Below are 21,666 nucleotides of genomic sequence, written 5' to 3'. Positions count from 1 at the left end.
CAGATGTCACATGTTTCCGTGTCAGACAAAACCACCTGGGATGTGATTGGAAGTGGGTAACAGTTATGCCACAAACTAGAGAAAAGGAGTGTTTAAAATGGGGAGGGAGGGGGTTTAAAAGAGAAAAATCTGGAATCTTAGAATCCTCTTCATGTAACCTGCCTTAATTACCTTACTGACTTTTCCTGCTTTGGCATGATTATAGCCCTGGAAGGCTCCTTAATAACGCAGCTCCGTTTGCTGCCCATGTCATTAACTCCGAATTTATTTTTTTTAAAGGGAGGGGGGAAGCCTCTCAGAACCAATCAGAAGAGCGCCATCTTCGCGTCATCCTCCAGGTCTGCTCTGATTGGCTCGGCTGAGTTGACTCAACTTCCCAAAGGAGGAAACAACTGAGCACCCAAAAAAAGAAGCAGGAGGGGGGTGGGAAATTGCTGAGTGGCTGGAGCTGGCGGGTCCCTGAGCAGTGAGTAGTAGGAGCCGCACGGAGTCGGAGGCATACGGGAGCAGAGCTGTGTGTGTGTGTGTGTGTGCCAGGCGCAGTGCACAGGGATCGGTGGGGGTGCGCGGCGATGTCTTCTCCTTCCAAGACGAAGGAGGTTTTCTCCTCGGATGAAGAGGGCCCAGCACCTGGTGCCGAGGATCATCACAAAATCAAAGTCTCCAGTTTGCCTTTCAGCGTGGAAGCGCTCATGTCCGACAAAAAGCCCTCCAAAGAGGTGCCCCTCACCCCCGGCGGGGGAGGCATGGAAGGAGCTGGCCTGGGCACCTCCAGGAACCTGCTGCTGCCAGGGCACGGCTCCAGGGAAGCTCACAGCCCCGGGGGGCTTACAAAAACCTTGGAAACCTCGTCGGTGAAATCGGAGAATTCCGAAGACGGCAGCTCCTGGATTCAAGAGGCCGGGAGATATTCCCCTCCACCAAGTGAGTGCTGCCCGGAGCTGGGGCTCTGACACTAGCGGGGCTAAATAGAACAGATGGGGGTTGTCTAAGTAAGAAATGCCGCGTCTGGGGGCTGAGTCGTGCGCGTGGGAGAAGGGTCTGTATTGGGGCATGAAACCAGATCTATGACCGCGTAGCTTCCAGGGAGGGCGCTGACTCTGCCTTTAGGAACTAACTGGCTGCTATTTCCTGATTTAATCTATTCCTTCACGTCCAAGAACGAGTCTCTGAGCGGTAAGATTTGGATGGAGGGTGGCTGGCTAGATGCTTTTTGTATAAGTGAAGATCCGGAGCCCCGCAGCAATTTCCCAGATACCGCATTTGTCAGTAGAGATTTTCAAAGCAGATCGCAAATTGAACTGGACGGAGCGTGGCTTCCAAGGAGAATTCCAGAGTTGTTATGTATGATACTGGCTCCCTGAGCGCTTCGTTTGGCACTGTGCGCATGAATGAACCCATCCGAGCTGGCTCCGCTAAGTGCCCTAAAGTGTGTGAAACTGGGGAGGACTCTGTCATGTCTTCGGGATCCGCTCCCCAGGCTCACTAGAGGTGTTTCCACACACATACACCCCCCAATGACACACGATCCGCAGGCTAGTAATGCGCGTAAAGCCATGCGGCTGGCTTCGGTGAGGCGAGTTCTTCAGAGCGGAATTCCGTCTGTCGCTATACAACAGTGTGTGGACACTGCATTTCGCCATTGAACTTCGCAGCTAGCCCGCTTAGATCACATCACTAGAGTTAGTGTTCTGGCCCCTTTTTAAATTCAGGAATATAGCTGACCTAGTATGACAAAAATATATTTTAAATGGCCATGCAGCTCCGCACTTTCCCACATAAAGAGTAGCCAATGGTGTTACGCACCTGTAATAATAGATCGATCTATACACCTCGAGCTTGGGTTAAAAATTAAAATGGGCTGCTTTGCTTTGATCTAATAACTGCTTCACCAACAGATGTGATCTGCTTAGTCTAACTATCTTGGAGGAGAAGTTCGGTTTGTAATGTAGTCTCACGAAAAGAAAGTTTTAGCAAAGCTATAGCTTTCACCTTTCCGGTACCTGTGTATTTTCCTTGACTTTCGGAGCTTCAGTTTTCTTTGATCCCCCAAATTAATCTGATGTCTGGGAGGTTCGGAAGAGATTGTGTGACAACAGACAGAACAGTGTAAAAGGGGAAAAAACTAATACTCCTGCGTCATTCTTGTGTAGAAAAAGTCTCCCAATCTTTATGTATCCCAGGTTTGCTAGGGAAAGGTATGAAAATACCTTAAACAAAACTCCTAGAACGCTTTTTGTGTGTGTGTTGCTCTTTCTATATTTTACTAGTTATAGCATACAGCTTCTAACAAATTATAACCTGGAAATAGACAAGGCCTAACGTTTTTACCTAGACACCCCTCCACATGTCTCTTTTCCACGATCGTAGATTCACTGAGCTCCCAGCTTTTTTTCTCGCTTTATTAAAAATTGCCAATGATTCAGAGGTCACAATATTCTATAACTTTAACATGTCACAGAAAGTACATGCTGGGCTTTAGAAAGATTCATGGCTTTTCACGGAATTCACTATTCCGTGAAATTTTGCCTGCACGAGGGTCCTAGGTTTTGGTAAAATAAGGCTTAAGCCAAGATGAAAATTGGAGATTGCTACCCTTATTAGTGAGGGTTCCCTTTCTCTTCAGTCTCTCTTATCCCTGTCAAATAACTACTGACTCCCGACACTAGATAAGTCTTAGAGGGTTGTCTGTAGGTCAGTGACTTTGTCTGGGTTCTTACAAGAGATGATATAGATCATCTCCCTGCACACTCTTGGCATTTAAAAGAGGTTATTTTAAAGTTGGTTGGGGGAGTGATCAGTGGGACCAGAGAGGAGTAGCTTAAACTACATGGTTGGTTTCTTTGACACCGGTAGCATTACGCAGTCAGGTGATGACTGTGTCAAGGATTTGCCAGAAAATCTAGTGAAAAGCACAAGTGATACCTTTAAAATAAGCCATTTCACCAAATACCATAGACTATCCACAGTAAAGACAGTGAAATGTGTTCTAGTGCTCTGTTTATTATCACCGCTACACTCAGGTGACTTCTTTGAAAGGATGCCGAAAGGATGCCGAAATGATGAAAGATACATAGGTTAAAGTTTGCAGATATTTGGCAGTAAACCTTTGATTGGGATTTTATTAAAAAAATAAGTACTTATATGAGGTCAAAAGTCTCCCCGCCCCGCCCCCCCCCACATATACACATTTAGCAGAAATCTTGAGTTGGGCCAGTTCCTGGTGCCATTTGAAGATTTGCTTTTGATTTCTGTGTTTGCAATTTCGAGATAAACCCTTCATCCACCCTCTTAGTCTTCACATGTTTTGTAAGGAGGGAAAAGGCGTAAGTATCAAGCCCCTTGTCTAACCATGGCTTTGGAGATCTTTCCTAAGAAGCAAATTCATAGGAACATCTAATCATAATTTCATTTTAAGATGAGCCCTAATGGAGTGTATTAAGCGTAGCAATTCCATGTTTACTGTGTTGTTTTAGGAAGTTCTGGGACTGCACGAAATACCCACACTGGCTGCATAGTTATGAAAATGCCCCCAATTCTTCAGTAGACAGACCAGGGATTAAGAATTTAAGGTTGACTTTTATTTTGGGCAATCCTTTCCTTCCTCTACTTTTTCGTTTTCAAACGTTGAACAGTTTGGGGGGTTGTTTTGCAACACACGCATTTCAAACTCATCGCCCAGTCTATTTTAAAATTCAAAACGTCCTTTGAAACAAATTGCAAGAGGCAAAGGAAAAATATATTAACAACCAGAGTGCGCAAACACTGACAAGTGTGTATGAAATAGGGCCAAAAAATGTGTCTAAAATGCACCAGCCATTTAGGGCAGGTTCTCATTTTCGATATCGCACTGAAGAACGAGCTCCCTGTTAAATACTTCGATTTAAAGCCAATTAAGCGTCCCAGGTTTTCAGGTTGCTCACATCTTAGTCATTCTTTTCAACCCAAAAGGTTATTACTGAAATGCAAAGTGTTCTAAGAAAAATCAGTGACAATGTAAATGATGTGGCCCGGATTACGATGGAACACGATAGGTAACACATTCCACATCTCGCATTGGCCAGAGATGCTGCAGTTATACGGGGTTTTTAATTAGCCTATGCCATAAAAGCTACACGTTGAAAAAGGACTCGCCTTCTTTCCTTCCTGTGCTTTTCTTTCATTGTTTGTGGGGGGGGGCAGAGTGAGAGGGGCTGTGAATAATCTAAAAGTAATAAAACTGCCCAATTCCCACCCCCCATTTCAGTGGAAGCAGGTAGAGGTGTCAGGGTGACCAGACAGCAAGTGTGAAAAATCCTGACGGGGGTGGGGTGGGGGGGTAATAGGTGCCTATATAAGAAAAAGCCCCAAATGTCAGGACTGTCCCTATAAAATCGGGACATCTGGTCACCCACTGTCAGCCAACACAACGAATATGATCAGATCCCATTCTATAGCTCTCAGGCAAAAGGCCTACTAGGACTGAAGGGTTTGGCCCAAAATGGAAAAATCCCTGGAGAGTGGTGATGATGGGGGATTTATTTCTGCCCCTTGCTAGAGATTTTACTTCTGGGGACGTATTTCTTGTATAACACGTTACACTTCGGTGTACACAGAGGGTCCTAGGAATTCTTGCTCAGCGAAGCTATTAAGACGTTTGCGCTGTGCTCTGCATTTATGTGGTCGGACCCCGTGATGTCCTCACACGTTGTTTCCTTTTTGTTGATTTTGTCACTTAAAGGCTTATGGGGAAGGGGGATTCTCTACCTGCCTTATGGAAAATGGGGCCGGGATTTCTCCATAAAACAGCCCACGACCCAGGCAGCAATGAGTTCAAGCACCGCTTATAAATCATGTTCTTAGTACTTCATATTTGGGGGTTATCTCCAGGAGGGTGCGAATGAAACAAATCCCAAACATACTCTCAAGCTTCGTTTTCTCCCCCCCCCCCCTTTTTTTTCTTAAGCATTCCTCCTCCTTTTTTTTTTTTAACTGGCCTTTTCTTTCCTTCCAGGACATCTGAGTCCCACCGCATGCACACTGAGGAAGCACAAGACTAACAGGAAGCCCAGAACCCCTTTCACCACTTCCCAGCTGCTGGCTTTGGAGCGCAAATTCCGCCAGAAACAATATCTGTCCATCGCAGAAAGAGCAGAATTCTCCAGCTCTCTCAACCTCACAGAGACCCAGGTCAAAATCTGGTTCCAGAACCGGAGGGCCAAGGCCAAGAGACTGCAGGAGGCCGAGTTAGAGAAGCTAAAAATGGCAGCAAAGCCCATGTTGCCTTCTGGGTTCAGTCTACCTTTCCCCATCAACTCTCCCATCCAGGCGGCCTCACTGTATGGACCATCTTATCCTTTTCACAGACCTGTGCTTCCCATCCCACCTGTAGGACTCTATGCTACTCCTGTCGGATATAGCATGTACCACTTGTCTTAAGAAGATCAAAAGGAAAGCAACGGCGATATAGACTTCCTGGCGGATCTTGTCCACTGCGAGAACGCACTAGAAAACCAGTTCTGGTCATTGTTTCTGCCGGCTTCTATGTGCCATATCAAGTGTATAGGAGTTTGCATTAGAAAAGTAAAGCAGCCTGTAAGCTACAGGTTGGGAAGGCAGCCAGGGTCCCCTCTCAGCTTGATCTGAGCAATCAGACTCTGACCCTGAAAGAAAAATGTAAAAACATATCCAATTAAACCAATATAGTTCTCTTTATATACTGCACACGGGACACAGGAATCGGTAAACAATAAATCCTGTATTTTCAAGGCATAGTTTCCTTATCCCCTTCCTAGGAGGCCCAAGACCTGTTTTAAAGTAGGAGTGGTTCCTTCCCCAAACTGAATCTTAAGTCTTGTCACTTAACATTTAGGAGATGAAAGGTATCATCGAGTTTTGTTTTTAAAACAAACCTTAGAAGACAGAGACTCACTGTAAATAGGAAGTAGACCCCAGTAGAGTCAGACTGAGGCCAAAGGCAGCAAGTTCCTGCATTTTCAAACGGGGCCACCCTGCGCCCAAGCAACAAAGAGCATTCCTGGACCGCAGGATCGGGCCCCTAAATGAGTAAAGTCTATAATAACTTTACCCACCCCATTATCGGTTCATTTATTCCCTCCTCCCCTTTTTTGTAGAACTCGCTTAAATATTTTTTTTCAAAGCACTGTGGGGGAGCGGAGACGCACAGAGAGGGCTATAGGCAAAGAGTTTTGTCTTTATCTTTTCTTCCTTTGCGCGTTTAATAATTTCACCTACAGCCAGGTGTATGTATGCTTGGCTCTATGATGCTATTTGAAGGGGGCGGGGTGGACGCGTACGATGGAGATATGGAGAAAAGAGGTGGGCTATTCCCCCCCCCCCCAGAGTAGTGTGTGTGCAAGGACTATCAAACCATAACGCAGAGTTGTTTTTTATTTGCAATAATTTGTGCTTTAAAAAAAATCACCTTGTTAAGAATGCCAATATAGTGAACCATGCTTAAGCATTTCTTGAAAACACCAATAGATTCAGGTACCAAAAAGAAACATATGGGACAATAGGATGCCTCTGCTCTGCAAACTGATCTCCTTTCCTGGATTTCACCGGGCGGAGTTCTGCTTACAAACCAATGGCACGATATGGCCCAGGCTTTTTCTTATAATCATTATTGTTTTATTATTATTATTACTAGCGCTGAACTTTGTGGTAAAGTTACTATAGAGGATGCAGATCGCTGAAGGCAGAACTTCTCCTGGATGCATTTTGTTTTAAAAGCATGTTGTGAAAAAAAAAAAGAGCCACAAAGTTTTGACCTACTCCAGGATGTGTTGTCTTCCACTGTAGTTCAGTCCTCCACCCTTCTCCACTCCCATTATATTAAAGTCCCTTTGAAAGGGATGCCGTGTACAATTTTATATATTTTATTGAAGATTTATTATTTCTTATCTCTTTCGAATTAAATTAAAAAAAACCAACCTTGTTTAATTGTGTCTGGGTTTGTCAGTGTTCGCAGTTATTTAAAGATAACTTTTCGCTCTGGTTGTCTGTCCTGGGTCACGATCAAAGAAGTAATCAGCACTTCTCTTTAAGTTGCCTTTATTATTCGTTTCCCCCACCCCATAAATCTTAAAGTGAAAAAGGGCCAGATATGCGGCACACAGAGTTGAAATTGAGAGCCAAACATTCACAATCGAAAGCCTAACCTGCGAGTTCTTGTTTTTAATAACTCTTCCTAGGCGCTTCTTCTCTTTACACGATATTTTATGTAATATTTAGATTATTTTGGTTAGCGCTTGGTCCCGATTCCCCTCATGCTGGCATCCGTCTATTCAACCCTGACTCCAGTAGAGTTCCCAATGATGTACACCCAGGGGGAGATGAGAATGAACCCAGTAAATTCTCCCCTTGTAGACAGTGACAGGGAAGGATTGAAGGTTGTGGATCTAAAAGACACACACATCAGGGAAGGGCTGAAATAGTCTAGTACACGTTTTGATGCATTTGCCCCGTCTACATTGAAATGATCGCCCGTTAGTAAGGCGAGCATCCATCTCTCACTCCCTCGGAACAGATAGTGTGTCTGCCCCTTAGTTCCTGAAACTGACTAGTTAGCTCCGCTGTCATGGAGATTAATAGCTACCCTATGTCCTTCCTAAGATAATTGTATGTACAATGTTATATTAAATAGCCGTGATAGTTTGGATGGCCTGTCCTCCACAGTGATGCATTTTGCCCTGGGATCTGTTCTTTTCCTTGGCTAGGGAACGATCCTGCATTCGCGATAGGGAGGGGGGCGGGGGGGCTAGGATCCTAAGCCATATATTTCCTTTTCTACTTAAAAATAAAAGGACAGGGAAATGCCCATTACCTAGCAATGCCTGTTTAAAATTTAAAAAACGTACAGAGTTGTGTTTCTCCGCTGGTTCCGGCCTGTGAGCCCTTCCCCACGTTTGTAAGCAGGACTCTCCCTAGTTTCCATTGCAGGGAGAGTTCATGTTGAATACGGATGGGACAATAGCGCCCCAAATGTTTTAAACAACCTTCTTGGTGGCTCTTGGCTCCCTTGCGAATTCAGTGCATTTAGGACCCGATCCAGTAAGAGGTGAGGGAGCGCAGCCCCTTGTTAGGATGTGGCCCTGAATGTGACACGATCAGGCACATGGATCTGGGCTGCAGAACGAAGGGTACAAAGTTCTAAAATGTCACCGAAACCAAGTTATAATACTAAGCCCTGATGGCGGAATCAGGACCCCGCGCTCTAACTAGCGGGACTTTTACCCGAGGAAGGGGTTCAGGAGCCAGGGTCTGATCTCTATAGCTCAGTGGAACGACTCGCATTGAATCCAGTAGACTTTGGATCAGATCCCAAAGCCTTAGCCTCCTTCCCGCCTCCCCTCCAAATGCAAGGAACAAAGCTGGAGGAATACAATCTCCAGTGCAGACTTTTCAAATTAGCATTTACTGCCACATAAAAACTTGAGACAACCGCTTCTCTCTCTCTCTCTCCCCTCTAACTGCAGGAGCCTCCCCCCCCGCCCCCGCTACACAGCCCCCAAATGTTCCTGAATGTGTTTTTTTTTAACCGGGCTGGAAATAAAGCAGCAGTATTTTGAACCTTCAGCATAAATCATGTGTGTCAGGGATTACGTCTAAATCGTTTCGCTGGAAACTCTTTGAGCACCGGAGCTTTGTGTGTGTTACGAGAGCTCCTTAAAAGGGCTACAGATTTATGGCAGAACACAAGGGTGTTGAAGGAAAAGCCTCCAAAACATGGGTGCGACCTTATTATGACAAAGCCAAGACGGCCTGTGACACTTCCTAAGAGCGAGCTGCGGAATGGCCAATTCCCCCTGCTCCCACTATTAACGTGTTCAAATTAAAGCCTTCAGAAAGGCCAGCTTAATGGAGTATTCTGTTTATTAGAGGGAGGTGTCAGGCTTTGCTCATCAGCGGCCTAATGGGAGCTGCCCTGTGGGCAGATCTGTAACCGAATCAATTACAAGACGTCAGGGGAATCAGAGCGCTGTCATTAAACGCGATGCAGCTCCCCCCCCCCGCCCCTTTCGCAAGAGGTGTGTCTCTAATGAGTTACTTTAATGCAAAGTTAAACTGCTCTCCAAGTATTTTCTGACACAAAGCAGGTGCGATGAGTAGAAACGAGCGAGCTGGAAAACTGTTCCGGTTCCTTTTTTTTTTGTTAAGTGCACGATAATTGGAACAATAAATAACAAACATAAAAATGCTACCTTATAAATTATCCCGATCCTTGAAATTCCAGCTCGGTGAACGGAGAGGCAGGCCGGCGAAGCAGCGGAACCCGGCTGGGGCTTTAATCCACCCTTGGATTTGTTGACATAAACGGTTATAGGGGAAAGGGGTTTCTGACACGGAATTCATTACCCAACGCCATAGGCACGTTGAGTCTGTATTTCATGTTGTCACATTTCCTTGTCAAGCCCAGGAATTTCCCTGGCTTGCCTGCATTTTATTAGGGGGAAAGTTAAGTTACTACCGGGCGCCTATTAGTCCACGTGTCACAGTTTTATTTCAATCGTCCGCTTTGGCGCTAGCCCGATCCCGCAAGCCCTTACGCTCGCGAGTAAACGCTGCACAAGCGACTAAACCCGGGATTATGGGATCGGGCCCCAAATTAGGAAACAGCTCCGAACTCGGGTGATGGTGAGAGAGAACCTGCTCCTGCCTTGAGAGCCTGGCAAGACGTCAGGATCGGGCCCCAAGCAGGGTCAACTTTTTTTCGTCGGAGAAGAGAAATAACACACTAGCTAAGCACTTACATTGGAAACAAGGGGCCCGATTCCGATCTTAATTACAGCCCTACGCCGCCACTCAAATGAAAGGAGGGTTTCTTTCGGGCTGACAGGGTGGTACAGTACTCAGAACAAAATCTGACAGACCCTCTCCTTGGCTTCTTACTCCCAAGGCATTGTGCGTTATTTAAAGAGGAGGCGTTTAGGGATTACACTACAGGTTATAAAGCACATGTTCTCTTTAGCTGAAACTAGTTAATATTTGCAGTCTTGGCCACCTGCTCTGTGACGACAAAGAGTTGGGAGTGGTGGGGAAGTCACCGATGATTTTCATTTAAGGAAAGTAAAGGCGTGGGCTGTTTTCAGGATAAAATGACAGCTAGTAGAGAAGGAATGCCAGGATCACCAAACAAATCAAGTTAGACTCCATTAGGCCAACATCTCTGTCCTGCAGAGACAAGAAAGGACTGAATGTATATATCTTGCCATGATACTGCACGTCTGGATCATGCATTTTATAGCATACATACACATATCCTTGGTATAGACACACCTATACGTATTTATATATATGGAGAGAGATAATGTGTATTTGTCTCAATGTATTGCATTTCTGAACCACGTCTGCGCTCTCTCTCTCGACATACAGACATTTTAATTTTCAGAATAAATTCTGTATAGCTGTTGAGAATTTTATACGTTTGCACTGGAATTCTGGATCCTATGTACACGCAGGCACACACACAAAGCAAGCATTGTGCAGAAAATGGAAACATAATGATAAATAAGAGAAAAAGATACAATCGAAAAAGCACAGTCCCCTCAGCTCCCCCCGCGGGTCAGAGTAAAGAGGAACCTTGTCACGTGAACACTTGCAAAATTTGCTCACAACTCCAAATTCGAGAATAAACTCGCTGTGGTGTTTTTTCCCCCTTACCGGGGAAGCTCAGCTGTTGGAAGAAGCACTGAACCATCGAGAAAATAAGGTCCCAGCCTCTGAGGGGCCTAATTCTGAGCTCACTTACGCTTGGTATAATATCAGGAGTAACTCCTTTGAAATTAATTGAGTTACACCGGGGAAATGAAAATCAGGCTTAGTTTTACAGATTCTTTATGGTAGTAAAGTTATCATTTCGTTCCCTAATCCATCTTGTGTACTCATCTCTGATTTATGCCCCCCCTCACCTCCAGACTAACATAGCCTTTAAAAACTTTCCGCTCAACAGGACGAAATCAACCAGGGATTGTTCCCATCTTGCATATTATTAATAACAAACCTAATCATTTAAAGGCGCAAGTTTATTTTTAAAAAGTAACCCATATAGATAACCCATAGCCATCATCCCCAACGCTTACAATTTGCGTGCAGAAATCCCCCCTACAAAAAGTAATGCCTGTGAGTTTTTTTCTCCCATCGTCCCTAGAGCAGAGGATGAGTTTTCACTTCATTTATAGATCAGGGTACCAAAAAATGTCGAATGAAGTGACATTTACAAGTGAAATATATAAGGTTCTCAAGAAGCCTATACATCACCCATTTGCATTCGGAAATCAAAAGAGGTGGATTACAATATAATTTATGTTCGCTTTCGACGTCAGCACCACAATACAAATACCGCCCCCCCCCCAGACCTCGATGTGTGTTTCCCATCGTCTTACATAGGGCATTTGGCTATCAACGTGCTGTAGTTCTCAGCTGGTTGCAGGAAAGGAATAAACATCTTTCCATCCCTTATATTTCACTCTCTTTAACACCACAGCAATTCTGTCCCTGCTGTTTTAGTGGAAATACCGGTCTATAAAGCTGCAACTGCTACGTATTTTTAAAATACCGCCATTTTTAAAGGGGGTTGGAATAATTCTGCTTTGCTTGGGCAGGAGAGACTCAAATATATATGGTCGATTAATGTTTCATAACAGTGTTCAAGGAAATTAAAACGTTCTGTGACAGTCTCACTGTAAAAGCAGGTCTTTCTGGCAAGCGTTCTGTATGTATTTTTTAGATGGCCACGTTTTGAGTCGAATAAGCAAGAATCTCGTAAAGAAAAAAATATATGTTCCTTAAAAATATGTGCTGCCCATTTCATTAAACTGATTATGCCAGAGTTCAATTCCAAGTTTGTTTTAAGTAGAAATATTTTCCCAGACCTGTAATGGCTTGCTTGAAAACAGATTTCTTCTTCTTTTTTTTTTAATGACTTGTAATGGCCAATCCAATTCAACTGGGCTATCAAGGTGCTGTGTTAAATATCATGCTGGTCCTTGAAAACAAAAACAAAAAAAGTCATAATGAAAAATAAGCAGTCGGAATAATCTTCCACCGCCAGCCCCTCCTCCCAAAAGGCAATAACATTAATTTAAGACTGTCAAAACATCAAAGCTGAGAAAAGGAGCTGCTAAAATAATGTCTCTTGATAAGGAAATAATAAAAACACTCAAAAAAGTCTACTCAATAAACTCCACTGGATTTGGGGGTCTGTGCCATATTTTATTTGGTGATGAAAGCACTTTGATGTCACTGTATTCCAAACAATTATTATTATAATTTTAAACAACCTGGTGTTTTCCATTACTAACGGCTTACGCTTTGAAGTTACACCTCATAATTTCTTAAATTAAATAAATCATTTTAAGTTTGCACTGGGAGCCTTTTAATAGCAGAGAAAGGAATATCATTATCTTATTGAGAAGCAATTGCAGTGGCTCCAGTTTGGCTGTAGCTGGGGGCGAAGTGGTGCACTATAACAGACATACTTTATTAGCCTCCCATAACTCTTGAAAGAACATTTTTATATTTTCTTTGATTCCCCCTCCCCCTCTTGTTTAAAAGCTGTCCCAACCTTTAATTACTGCCTAATATGAAAAGCATTATTTTTTAATGCTGTGTAATTTACCAGAGGCAATAGGCCAAGTTAACAATTGTTTATGAGGGTTGCTGTTTCACACAGGGCAAAGAATGCTGCTCCAAACCCAACTTTGCATGGGTGGCTGCACTAATTAATACAGTGTCTGAGACTCCTAGGGGTTTTTTAATATTAAAGCCTATGGGGCGGAAGGGTTTTAGAAGTCCAGCTCCTGCTGACGCCCTCCTCCCTTCCCCAATGATTTCTGCTTTCCTGCTGTTTTGATCCTTGTGTAAAGTCAGCACATACAAGAGGCGTGCTCGCTCCGCTTCTCGTGGGGCCTGAGGTGCCCAAAAGAAAACGAGACACTGTGCAACATCAGAATCACGCGTGGGGAAGCCGAGTCACACTTGCAAAATGTAGAAAAATAATGGTGAGTGGGGACAGTTGCTATATATTTATGTTTTTCCAGTTTGTAAAGGGAAAAAACCTTCCCAACAACAGGGCAAATTGTTCCTTATAAAAAAAATAGGCTTTAAATCCCCCTTCCTAGATGGATCAAGTCTTATCCGTGACATAGACTTTTCTTTTAGTCTGATTTTCCCCTTAAATCCCTCTGTCCCCATTTATTAGAGCAGAGGATGCAGGCAACACCGGACAGTGTGCAAGGCAGGATTCATTATATCTGGCACAAGGGAAGTTTATCAGTCTAAATTATCACATAGCCTGGACAATTTACATCAGCTCGGGATCTGCCCCAAGATGTTTAAAATATAGGGCTGAGACTTAAACCTTGGGGCCGAAAGGGTTACATTAACTCCTTCGTTTTGGAATGAAAATCACTAAAGCTACTTTAATCAGACCAGCAATTTATAAAAGAGCGGAGCGTTGTTGCTGAATTAAATCTCTCTCTGTTCCGATGTTTGCTATTTAAAAAAAAACCAACCCCTTCTATCTAGTGTCCTGCTGCCACTGCTGAGGAAGAGAATGTGGGGGTATGACTAAATACAGAGGAAGGCACGAGCTCTTTTCCCTTATTAACCACTAGTGACACGCGGAACTTTCAGAAATTTACTAGGAAGCGGTGAGGAAATTGACCAGGAGCCAGAGGTGCCAAAGAACTGTGTCTAAACACACACTCCCCTAGAAAATCAATAACTTCTCCTGCCTGACAATGACTCTCGCAAAGAGGGGGACATGGAAGCTGGCACATTCATCACTTTGATAAATGGTGGTTGCTCACTTCTGTTCTTTCAGCCAGTTTATTTTCTTAAACTACCGGGCAAAAGATCTAATGATGGAGCAGACAAACGCACTAACAAACAGACGACAGCTTTATGGATGGAGTTCAGTTCCCAGGGGATAATGGGTGTTAAAGACAGAGCGAAACAGACTTTGCCTAACCTCGTTCTTTGTATAGTTCAGTTTCACTTTAACCTGGTCATTTACTTGGAAATTACAGCTAAGGCTTTTTTTCCCCTCCTTTTAAAGGAGGAGACACCTCGAGGTTTGTTTTATGGGCTGATCGGGTTTGTTCTCTCTCTTTCTCCTTTAGTTCAGCTCCTTTACAAGTCTAATCTGCCCAACTGCATTGCTATTTTTCATGTTGGACCCGTGCATTTCTCGGCTAAGCCTTTTTCCTTTTTGATGTAGCGAGTCAATTGAGGAATGCTGGTCTCGGTTATCAATCACCCAGCTGGGTCTTAAAGGGCTCTGGCTAATCAGATTTAATTGCTCATGTAGCGCCACTCCTGCCCTGGGCCACGACCGACTTGCTCAATTAAACCCCAAATACCTGCAATCAATAAATAAGGAATGACAACGCGTTTAAGGGATTTACCCAGCAAAGAAACTGAACTGGAAACAGATTACACCCAAGAAACCCTTTTTATAATTAAACATACACCTCTCACCAATGGAAGAGGCATGTAAAGGAGAAGCCTTGGAAAATCAAGATACACGTGTTTCTCTGGGAGACCTTTTCAACAACTAGAATTATATTTGTATTATGACAGAGCCTAGAAGCAGCAGCAGTAAGTTTCCATTTTATGGGCACCCTTCACACATCTAAGGAAAACACTCCCTGCCCCACTGAGCTCACATTCTATTTTATCTTTATCTTTTATTTGAAGGTAGAAGTGAGCTATTTTATCTCACTGTCATTGTAATATCTGAGCTTTTGAACCAAGTTTTTCAGGCCCCTACGTGCATCTACATTTTCAGAGGTGCTAAGCACAATCGGTGTCCGATGTTAGTAAATAACAGTCCTAAACTGTAAAAATTGAGGTTCTTTCCTCTCCTTGTTTCTTGTATTAAACGTGGTAGGAACCGACAGTGATCTAATCACTTCGAAGATTCACAAAGCAGAAAGATATACAGCACTTGTGGCATGCACACTTGCAACGTATTTATTACAACCCTTTTGCAAGTGACCGATGGGAGAGAGGTTTATAATTTGCATAAAGCTACTTGGGACAATCCCTGCAAGATCTTGGCCAAGATTTAAGCAGCAGCTTTTTTCTTTTATTATTATTATTATTATTATTCATTTTGTAACAATGCTCCCTCAGCACTTTTGCTGTCAGGATTCTGCAACCTCCTTTATTTTCAGTTTGTCTTTGTTGAAGGAGCAACAGAAAATAACTAAAATGAATAGTCAAGTGGAACATGATCTCTAATGTGAAGGGTTTTGAACTAAGGTCCTAATACACTGGGATAGGATATGTCAGCCTTGTGATTTACAGATAATCTTGTTCCCTTAAAATGCAAATGATTAGACCAGGGGCCTTGGGGGTTCAGTGAATTAATGGTCTCTCCTTGCACCTTTCTTGGGGCAGGGAACCATGCCAAGATGTGCAAGAAACCAAGCTAGAATCATGTTTACGCATCTTTTCTTATCTTGGTTCTCAGCTTATTGAAGATGGTGCTTAAGTCCCATGCCAGAAAACTACAGCAGAATTCAGTAATATTTGAATTGGGTGAATAGTTCATTGTGACTAGTTTATTTGATTATTTTTGCCCCTCTCCTTTCAGAAATAGTCCAGGAAGAGCTTACCACCATTGCTCTAATTCAAAAGTTTTCACTAAATAATTTCCACAAATAATTGTTGGTATGTTGATTATTCATAAGCAGTTAATTGCAAGTATTGGATATTCACACTTCTAGCTGTGATGGGTACATTTGACAGGACACATGGGTTAAATGGTATGATTTCTGCTCCCTGATTGGGTAGGTGCTGGTATATAGTCATGTTTTGAGTCCAAATGCTCCTGTTTCTATTTTGAAAATTTGCTTTCTGTAAAGATTCCATAATATCCGCTTAACAGTTTGCTATTTACATGACCATTCCTGCCAGTAAACTCATGCAACAGAATATTTGTGGAAAGTGAACATAAAAAATGGTGCAAATACAGCTAAAGTGAACATGTTTAAACATTTCAAATGGATATTTGGGCCATTTTATTTTTTTTTCTTTGCAGTATTCACCCACTCTTTGCCTCTGTCTGATATCAGTTTGGCTTGGGCTGTGCCTTGTAGATTAAAAGGAACATTACAGGTCAAATCGGTACATTGGCAGAGCTGCATGGTATGGGTTTGTACAACACATGCTTGCCTGACTCCTGCCACTGTCAGTGATGTTTATCTGTTTCAATCAGAAAGCCCCCTCAGTGTCATGTGTATTTAAAGGACTGATGATTAAGCTCAGTCAAATCAGTGGAAATAGTCCCGTTCATTTCAATGGGCTTTTCATTAGGCTCTTGTCCACTTTTCTTTTTAAAAATGTAGCTGATCAAAATGTATCATTTTTTTTAATAGCAAGTTAAACAACCAATACCCAGTAATGAGTCATCTTTCTTTCTCCCCTTTACTCCAGCTTTGGAAAGATTTGTGATAACTCAGGTCTGATACTGTATGTTACTTGGTGTTTTCTTTAAAGTTAGACTGTATGCTTTGCCCCGGTTCCAAAGAAAATCTGAAGGTACACCTCTTCCCCCATATAACACCACCCGATATAACACAAATTCAGATATAACGCGGTAAAGCAGTGCTCCGGGGTGGGGGAGCTGCGCACTTTGGCGGATCAAAGCAAGTTCGATATAACGCGGTTTCACCTATAACGCGGTAAGATTTTTTGGCTCCTGAGGACAGCGTTATATCAGGGTAGAGGTGTATATACATTTGATGTTGCTAAAAGGTGGCTGGAACAGTATGCAGACAAACAAAACTATTCAAGGTAGAGCCACGGTTTCCTAGTCCAGAGAAGGAAAGATGAAGAATGCTGTAGTGAGAAGCAGCATCCACTCTTCTGTCTGTCCCATTGCTACAAAAGTAATGGGTCCTTGGCGGGCACAGCAGACCATGACCCATTTCCTCCTCCCACATGCTAGGTCAGACTGGGCCAGCTTAGGGCAGCTCAGCCAGCCAGGTTGCTAGCGCTGCCTTTCTCTCACAGTTATGTCTTATGCATCACAATCTGAACAGTAAACTTCAGGGTTTTGTTTTTGTTTGTCATGTCTCTAGCACTTATGTTTATGAAAATCTTTGCAATGTGTACAGATTCAGAGATACCTGACCAAATCTATGGGAAGCCTGAAATGATAGGTCTGAGAGAGGTGTGGCCTGTTCTTACTCACGATATGAAATGCTAACTCTGAAGCCCAATGGTGCACTTTATATGTCAAGCTGTTAACCATTTCAGTGCTCATCAAAATGCACAAAGCAAAAGATAATCATATTTGAAGGTCTAAACAATCTATGGTAAGTGGCATCTAACTTTAGCATTATGAGCAGGTGGAGCCTGATATGGTTTTTTTGGGGGGGACTCTAGGAGGGAATCCCAATCTGATTCATTCCACAGAGCACCTCTGCCTACAGACACACACACAGAGCTATCTCCTTATTTCTGTTGCATTCTTTTCCCAAAGCTGACTGTTTTTCCCCATTCAATAGGCAGGACGTTTTGTTATTGGAAGGGCCTGGGGAGGGTAAAAAGTGAGGATGATGTGAAACTGCTGTCTGGAAAAACTTAGTTTCATTGAAAGCACCAAAACAATAACACAGTGTTATGCGCTGAGAGAATAATTTGGAGTGCCACCTACACTGGTGATGATAAAGGGGTCATGAGACCCTGACATCCCCATACATCGCTTTATATATGACATTGTGTGATTGTAAGATCCTGGGATGGTAGGAGGTGAGGAAAAGACTATTCTCCAGAATACCCTCCTGGGCAGAAGACAGATCAATAATAATAACTCATGGTGCAACCCATAGTGAATGGTACTGTTGGGCTGCATCACCCAAGAGAAAGCAGCATGTGCTGCTCTGCCTCAGAGAAGTAGAATGTTTCCCAGACCTCTCAGTGCACAACCTTTCTGAATGCCCTCTTCAGAGGTATAGCCAGCTTCACTGTCTGGTGCATAGGATTCACCTCCCCACCTCCTTGCTGCTCCTCCCTTTTGGGTGCCACGTGCCTCTGAAGAAGGAGAGAAGAGGCACTGCTTGAATCCTTCTCAGCACAGGGACTGGACATTTGCCTTGCTCTTATATGGGCTGCACAAGGGGGAATGGAGACTCCTTCCTACTTGCCCCCACTCTGTGCAACTGAGTAAGCCCAGGGCAGGTTCTAGTTCCAAGGGACTTGCCCATGTCCACGCAGTGGCAGAGGTGAGATTAGAACGCAGGACTTCCTGCACTGCAGTCTTGTTCTTACCACATTGCTTCTCAATTGATAACACATTGCATCTTCGCCAAAGGCCAGAGGTGATCGGCATTCGTCCTCCTGGAGGCAAGATGTAAAGGAAGATTCTAGTTATACTTGGTTCTGCCTCAGTGCAGGGGGCAGGGTTAGATGGCCTGTCAAAGTCCCTCCCAGCCCTACAGTTCTATGATTCCTCTGTGCATAACTTCTGTTAATGGGAAGAACAGGAGAATAGACCCCGATGTATATTTGTTAATTATAATTAAAGGATCTCTATTTACTTATTATTAGAGTTAAATACACTAACTTGATAGTAAATCTGGCACATGCAGAATCTGAACTGCAGCTACTCATAGCATCACAAGATCATGGGTTTCCAAGGGTGTTTTGGGGCACGTATTGGAACAAAATTAAGTTAGTCACTCCCTGCAGTTCTCTGACTTTGTGCTGTTAGGGTTTTCTCTAGTGGACTGGAAGCTAAGTTATGCCCTTTAGAAGTCGAGAGAAAATACTAGAAATAATTAATGGTGCACCTGTTGCCTTCACTCTAATAAAAGATCATGTATTTGTTCTTGGCCCCAGCCAAGATTAGGTGGCCATTGAGGTTGGTACAGGGAGAAAGGAATATCGTTATCCTTGTTTTACAGATGTGGAACTCAGTTACTGAGAGGCTAAGTGACCTGCACAAAGTGAAATAGAAAATCTGTGGCAGAGATGGGAACTGATCCTGAGTCCCACTAAACAAAAGACCAGCTTTTGTCTTTAATGTGTAACACGTATTTAGCTATTTAAGAGAGAGTCTCTTTTAAATAGCTAAATAAATACACAGTGGAACCTCATTGGTCCACACTTCATTCACACGAAAACCTCTGTCTCTCCTCCATGCTCAGCAAAGATTTAATAGCTGAGAGCCTGTAATGAATTGTCATATTACGAAGACTTCTTTGCTTTTACTACAGTTTATTTGCTAGCACATCATGAAGTGTCACCATAAATAATTAAGATTGAACTATAACTGTCAAAACAAAACGAGCACAATCTGTTTGGTCTGATGTATTATTGTTTCCTTTTTTTATTGTGTTCATTCATTTAGGGGCTCAACTTAGCTTCCTAGGTCAAATCAACCAATAATGGCTAGATCAAGCCCGTTCTCACTAATTTGCCATATTCAGTAATTCCCCATCATTAGTGTGAATTAATGAGCTCCTCCTGGAGCTATGTTTTGGCTGGGGGTGAAAGGAAGCAATCCTGGCAGCCATATAAGCATGAGGAGAAGAGAGGCTAGAGGAAAAGGGGCGTGGCTTGAGGGGATGAGCAAGTGGAAGAGGCTTAATTCAATCCAGCTGGAAAGAATTGACCCTGACTTCACCAATCAAGAAATGGCCCTAACCAAGCTGTTTTGGAGTGAGGGGAAAAAACTAATATAGAGGCTGGCATAGGGGATGGGCAATCAGTTTAGATTAAATAAGACACCCATTCCCTCTTCCCCAAAATGATCCTTCACCCAAAACTGGAAGCAAACACAAACCATTTTTTCCCCCTCAAAGTTGTTTGGTTATTTGCTATTATTATTTTGTTTTCTTTTAAAATGTAGGGTTCTAGAAGCAGAAATCCCAAAGCACAATGCAGAAGGCTTGTTCTCATTGTCTTTCCAGCCCCATCCTGAAACCCATCATACTGGTAATTTCAAGAAGAAACCTGTTTCGGCAAGTTGACTAGATGAATTTTACAGCCCAAATGGGTCATATAAGCCTTGGAGAAGCATCAAAACATCTATCAGATGGAACTTGTGAGCTTAGTTGAAGTCTGCTGTTGTCACTACATTGTACGTATCACTTTGAACTTGATTGATCCTACCGAATCCAACCACAGATGATCTGTTGCTGTTTCTCTTGATAGTGGAGTTGTTTGACTGTCCATGAGTCACAGGGATAACAGCTAATACTCAAAAGACTGTTCAGATAGAAAAAGATATCTCATGTTCTCATCTGAAGTATGTGTCTGGTTTTGGTGCCATCACAGAGAGCATGCCAGGTTAACAACTACACAATGAATGCAAGTTCTTAATGATGGCAACTTTACTGCTCACCCACCTATGGAAGTGAAGTGGCAACCTTCTAATAACTAGAACATTTGCCTTTATTTATTTAATTGGAGGTTCGGTGCACACAAGTACATGTAGAGGTAATCAGGTAGTTTAGGTGTCCTGGAAATTAATAACTGATGTTGGTAATTCTTTTTAAACATGCAGCTGTATAAGTGGAACAACACAGTTATTTAACAGGATGCTAATAATAGCTGTGTAGTGGCTTTGACAGCATATTTACTTACTGCACTTGGTGTGGACCTCAGCGGGAGTAGAGACTGCTGAGCTTAGAACTCAGAACCTCCTTATTCCTCCAGACCATGCTGCCAAGGTTTTTGTGTTTCAGAGCCTTTTCCAAAATGAAACCACATGCTGCTCCACGCTTCATCGAACCACGCTCCAGTTGTGAGAAGGGTGGGTTTTCCCCACACAGTGGAAATGGACACCTGATCAGTCATCAGTGCAAAGGCAAAATACGTCAGCCCTTTGGCACATTCATCATTAAGGGCCACTAAAGCCTGGATATACTGAATGGAATGAGGGAAAAAAAACAACAAAAAAAGATGGCACCGCCGTAGTATTTCATTGTGGTGAAATGCCAACAAATAGCTGGCACTTAGAGCTCTATTCTGCGAGGTGCTGAGTGTCCTCAATTCCTATTGGTTGAGGATGTTCAGCACCTGGCAAGAGTGCACAGCACTCTCCAAGAATAATCATTTAATAACTAATTATGGTCCAAACGTCGTTGGATCTTTGAATAGTCTCATCAGGGGCGGCTCTAGGCACCAGCAAACCAAGCTGTTGCCTGGGGCGGCCAAATCTAGGGGGCGGCAGGCTGGGGACGGTTCCGCCTTCGGCAGTCCGCTGCGGAGGGTCCCACGAGAGCGACCGGACCTGACCGCACGCATGCATGACTGCGGAGGCGCTTTGTCCGGCTGGCTCGGCTGGACCTCGCAGGGCATGCACGCGGGCGCAGCGCCGGCCGGAGCCCGCGCCGTGCCCGCGCGGGTCCTCGCTCGCGGAGGGGGCGCTGTCCCGGGCTCCGGGACCCGCCGCGCGCGAGCGGAACCGAGGGCGAGAAGAGGACCCGGCCGCGGCGGCGGGAACGGCCGCGCTGGCCTGGGCAGCCTGGGGGGGCCTATTTCCTCCCCTGAGTCTCATACATCTCTGCCGATGTGCCAATGACAGCCTTGGAGAGCCATCTATAAATGAATAAGTCATCTACTTGTCTCATTATATGCAGTATATGTATGTCCAACATAACATTTAAATACCCAGGAGTAAAATGGCTTGCACATTAAATCAAAGCT

General features: G+C 43.7%; 1 protein-coding gene and 2 long non-coding RNA genes across 3 annotated transcripts in view; 2 read left to right on the top strand and 1 right to left on the bottom strand.

The window, feature by feature from the left end:
• Positions 1-5,440, top strand: part of MSX2 (msh homeobox 2) — a 138,144-nt gene extending 132,704 nt beyond the window's left edge. Inside the window, exons 1-2 of the mRNA XM_039486172.1 lie at positions 324-924; positions 4,994-5,440. Of these exons, the coding sequence (XP_039342106.1) occupies positions 573-924; positions 4,994-5,418 (777 nt within the window). The 5' untranslated portion in view covers positions 324-572 and the 3' untranslated portion in view covers positions 5,419-5,440. Of the gene's footprint in view, positions 925-4,993 lie in introns of the transcript that reaches the window.
• Positions 5,441-5,515: 75 nt separating this feature from the next.
• Positions 5,516-10,049, bottom strand: LOC120370885. Its single transcript, XR_005584035.1, has 3 exons — positions 9,753-10,049; positions 9,204-9,435; positions 5,516-5,642 (listed from the first exon to the last, which is right to left on the bottom strand). It is a non-coding gene; the product is annotated as an uncharacterized LOC120370885 (long non-coding RNA).
• Positions 10,050-14,339: 4,290 nt separating this feature from the next.
• On the top strand, positions 14,340-21,115 carry LOC120370642. The gene is made up of 3 exons (XR_005583855.1): positions 14,340-14,601; positions 17,127-17,327; positions 19,865-21,115. It is a non-coding gene; the product is annotated as an uncharacterized LOC120370642 (long non-coding RNA).
• Positions 21,116-21,666: the final 551 nt, after the last annotated feature.

This window comes from Mauremys reevesii, linkage group 8 (assembly GCF_016161935.1).
Source record: "Mauremys reevesii isolate NIE-2019 linkage group 8, ASM1616193v1, whole genome shotgun sequence".
Classification (NCBI taxonomy): Eukaryota; Metazoa; Chordata; order Testudines; family Geoemydidae; genus Mauremys; species Mauremys reevesii.
This window is presented reverse-complemented; position numbering and strand designations above follow the sequence as displayed.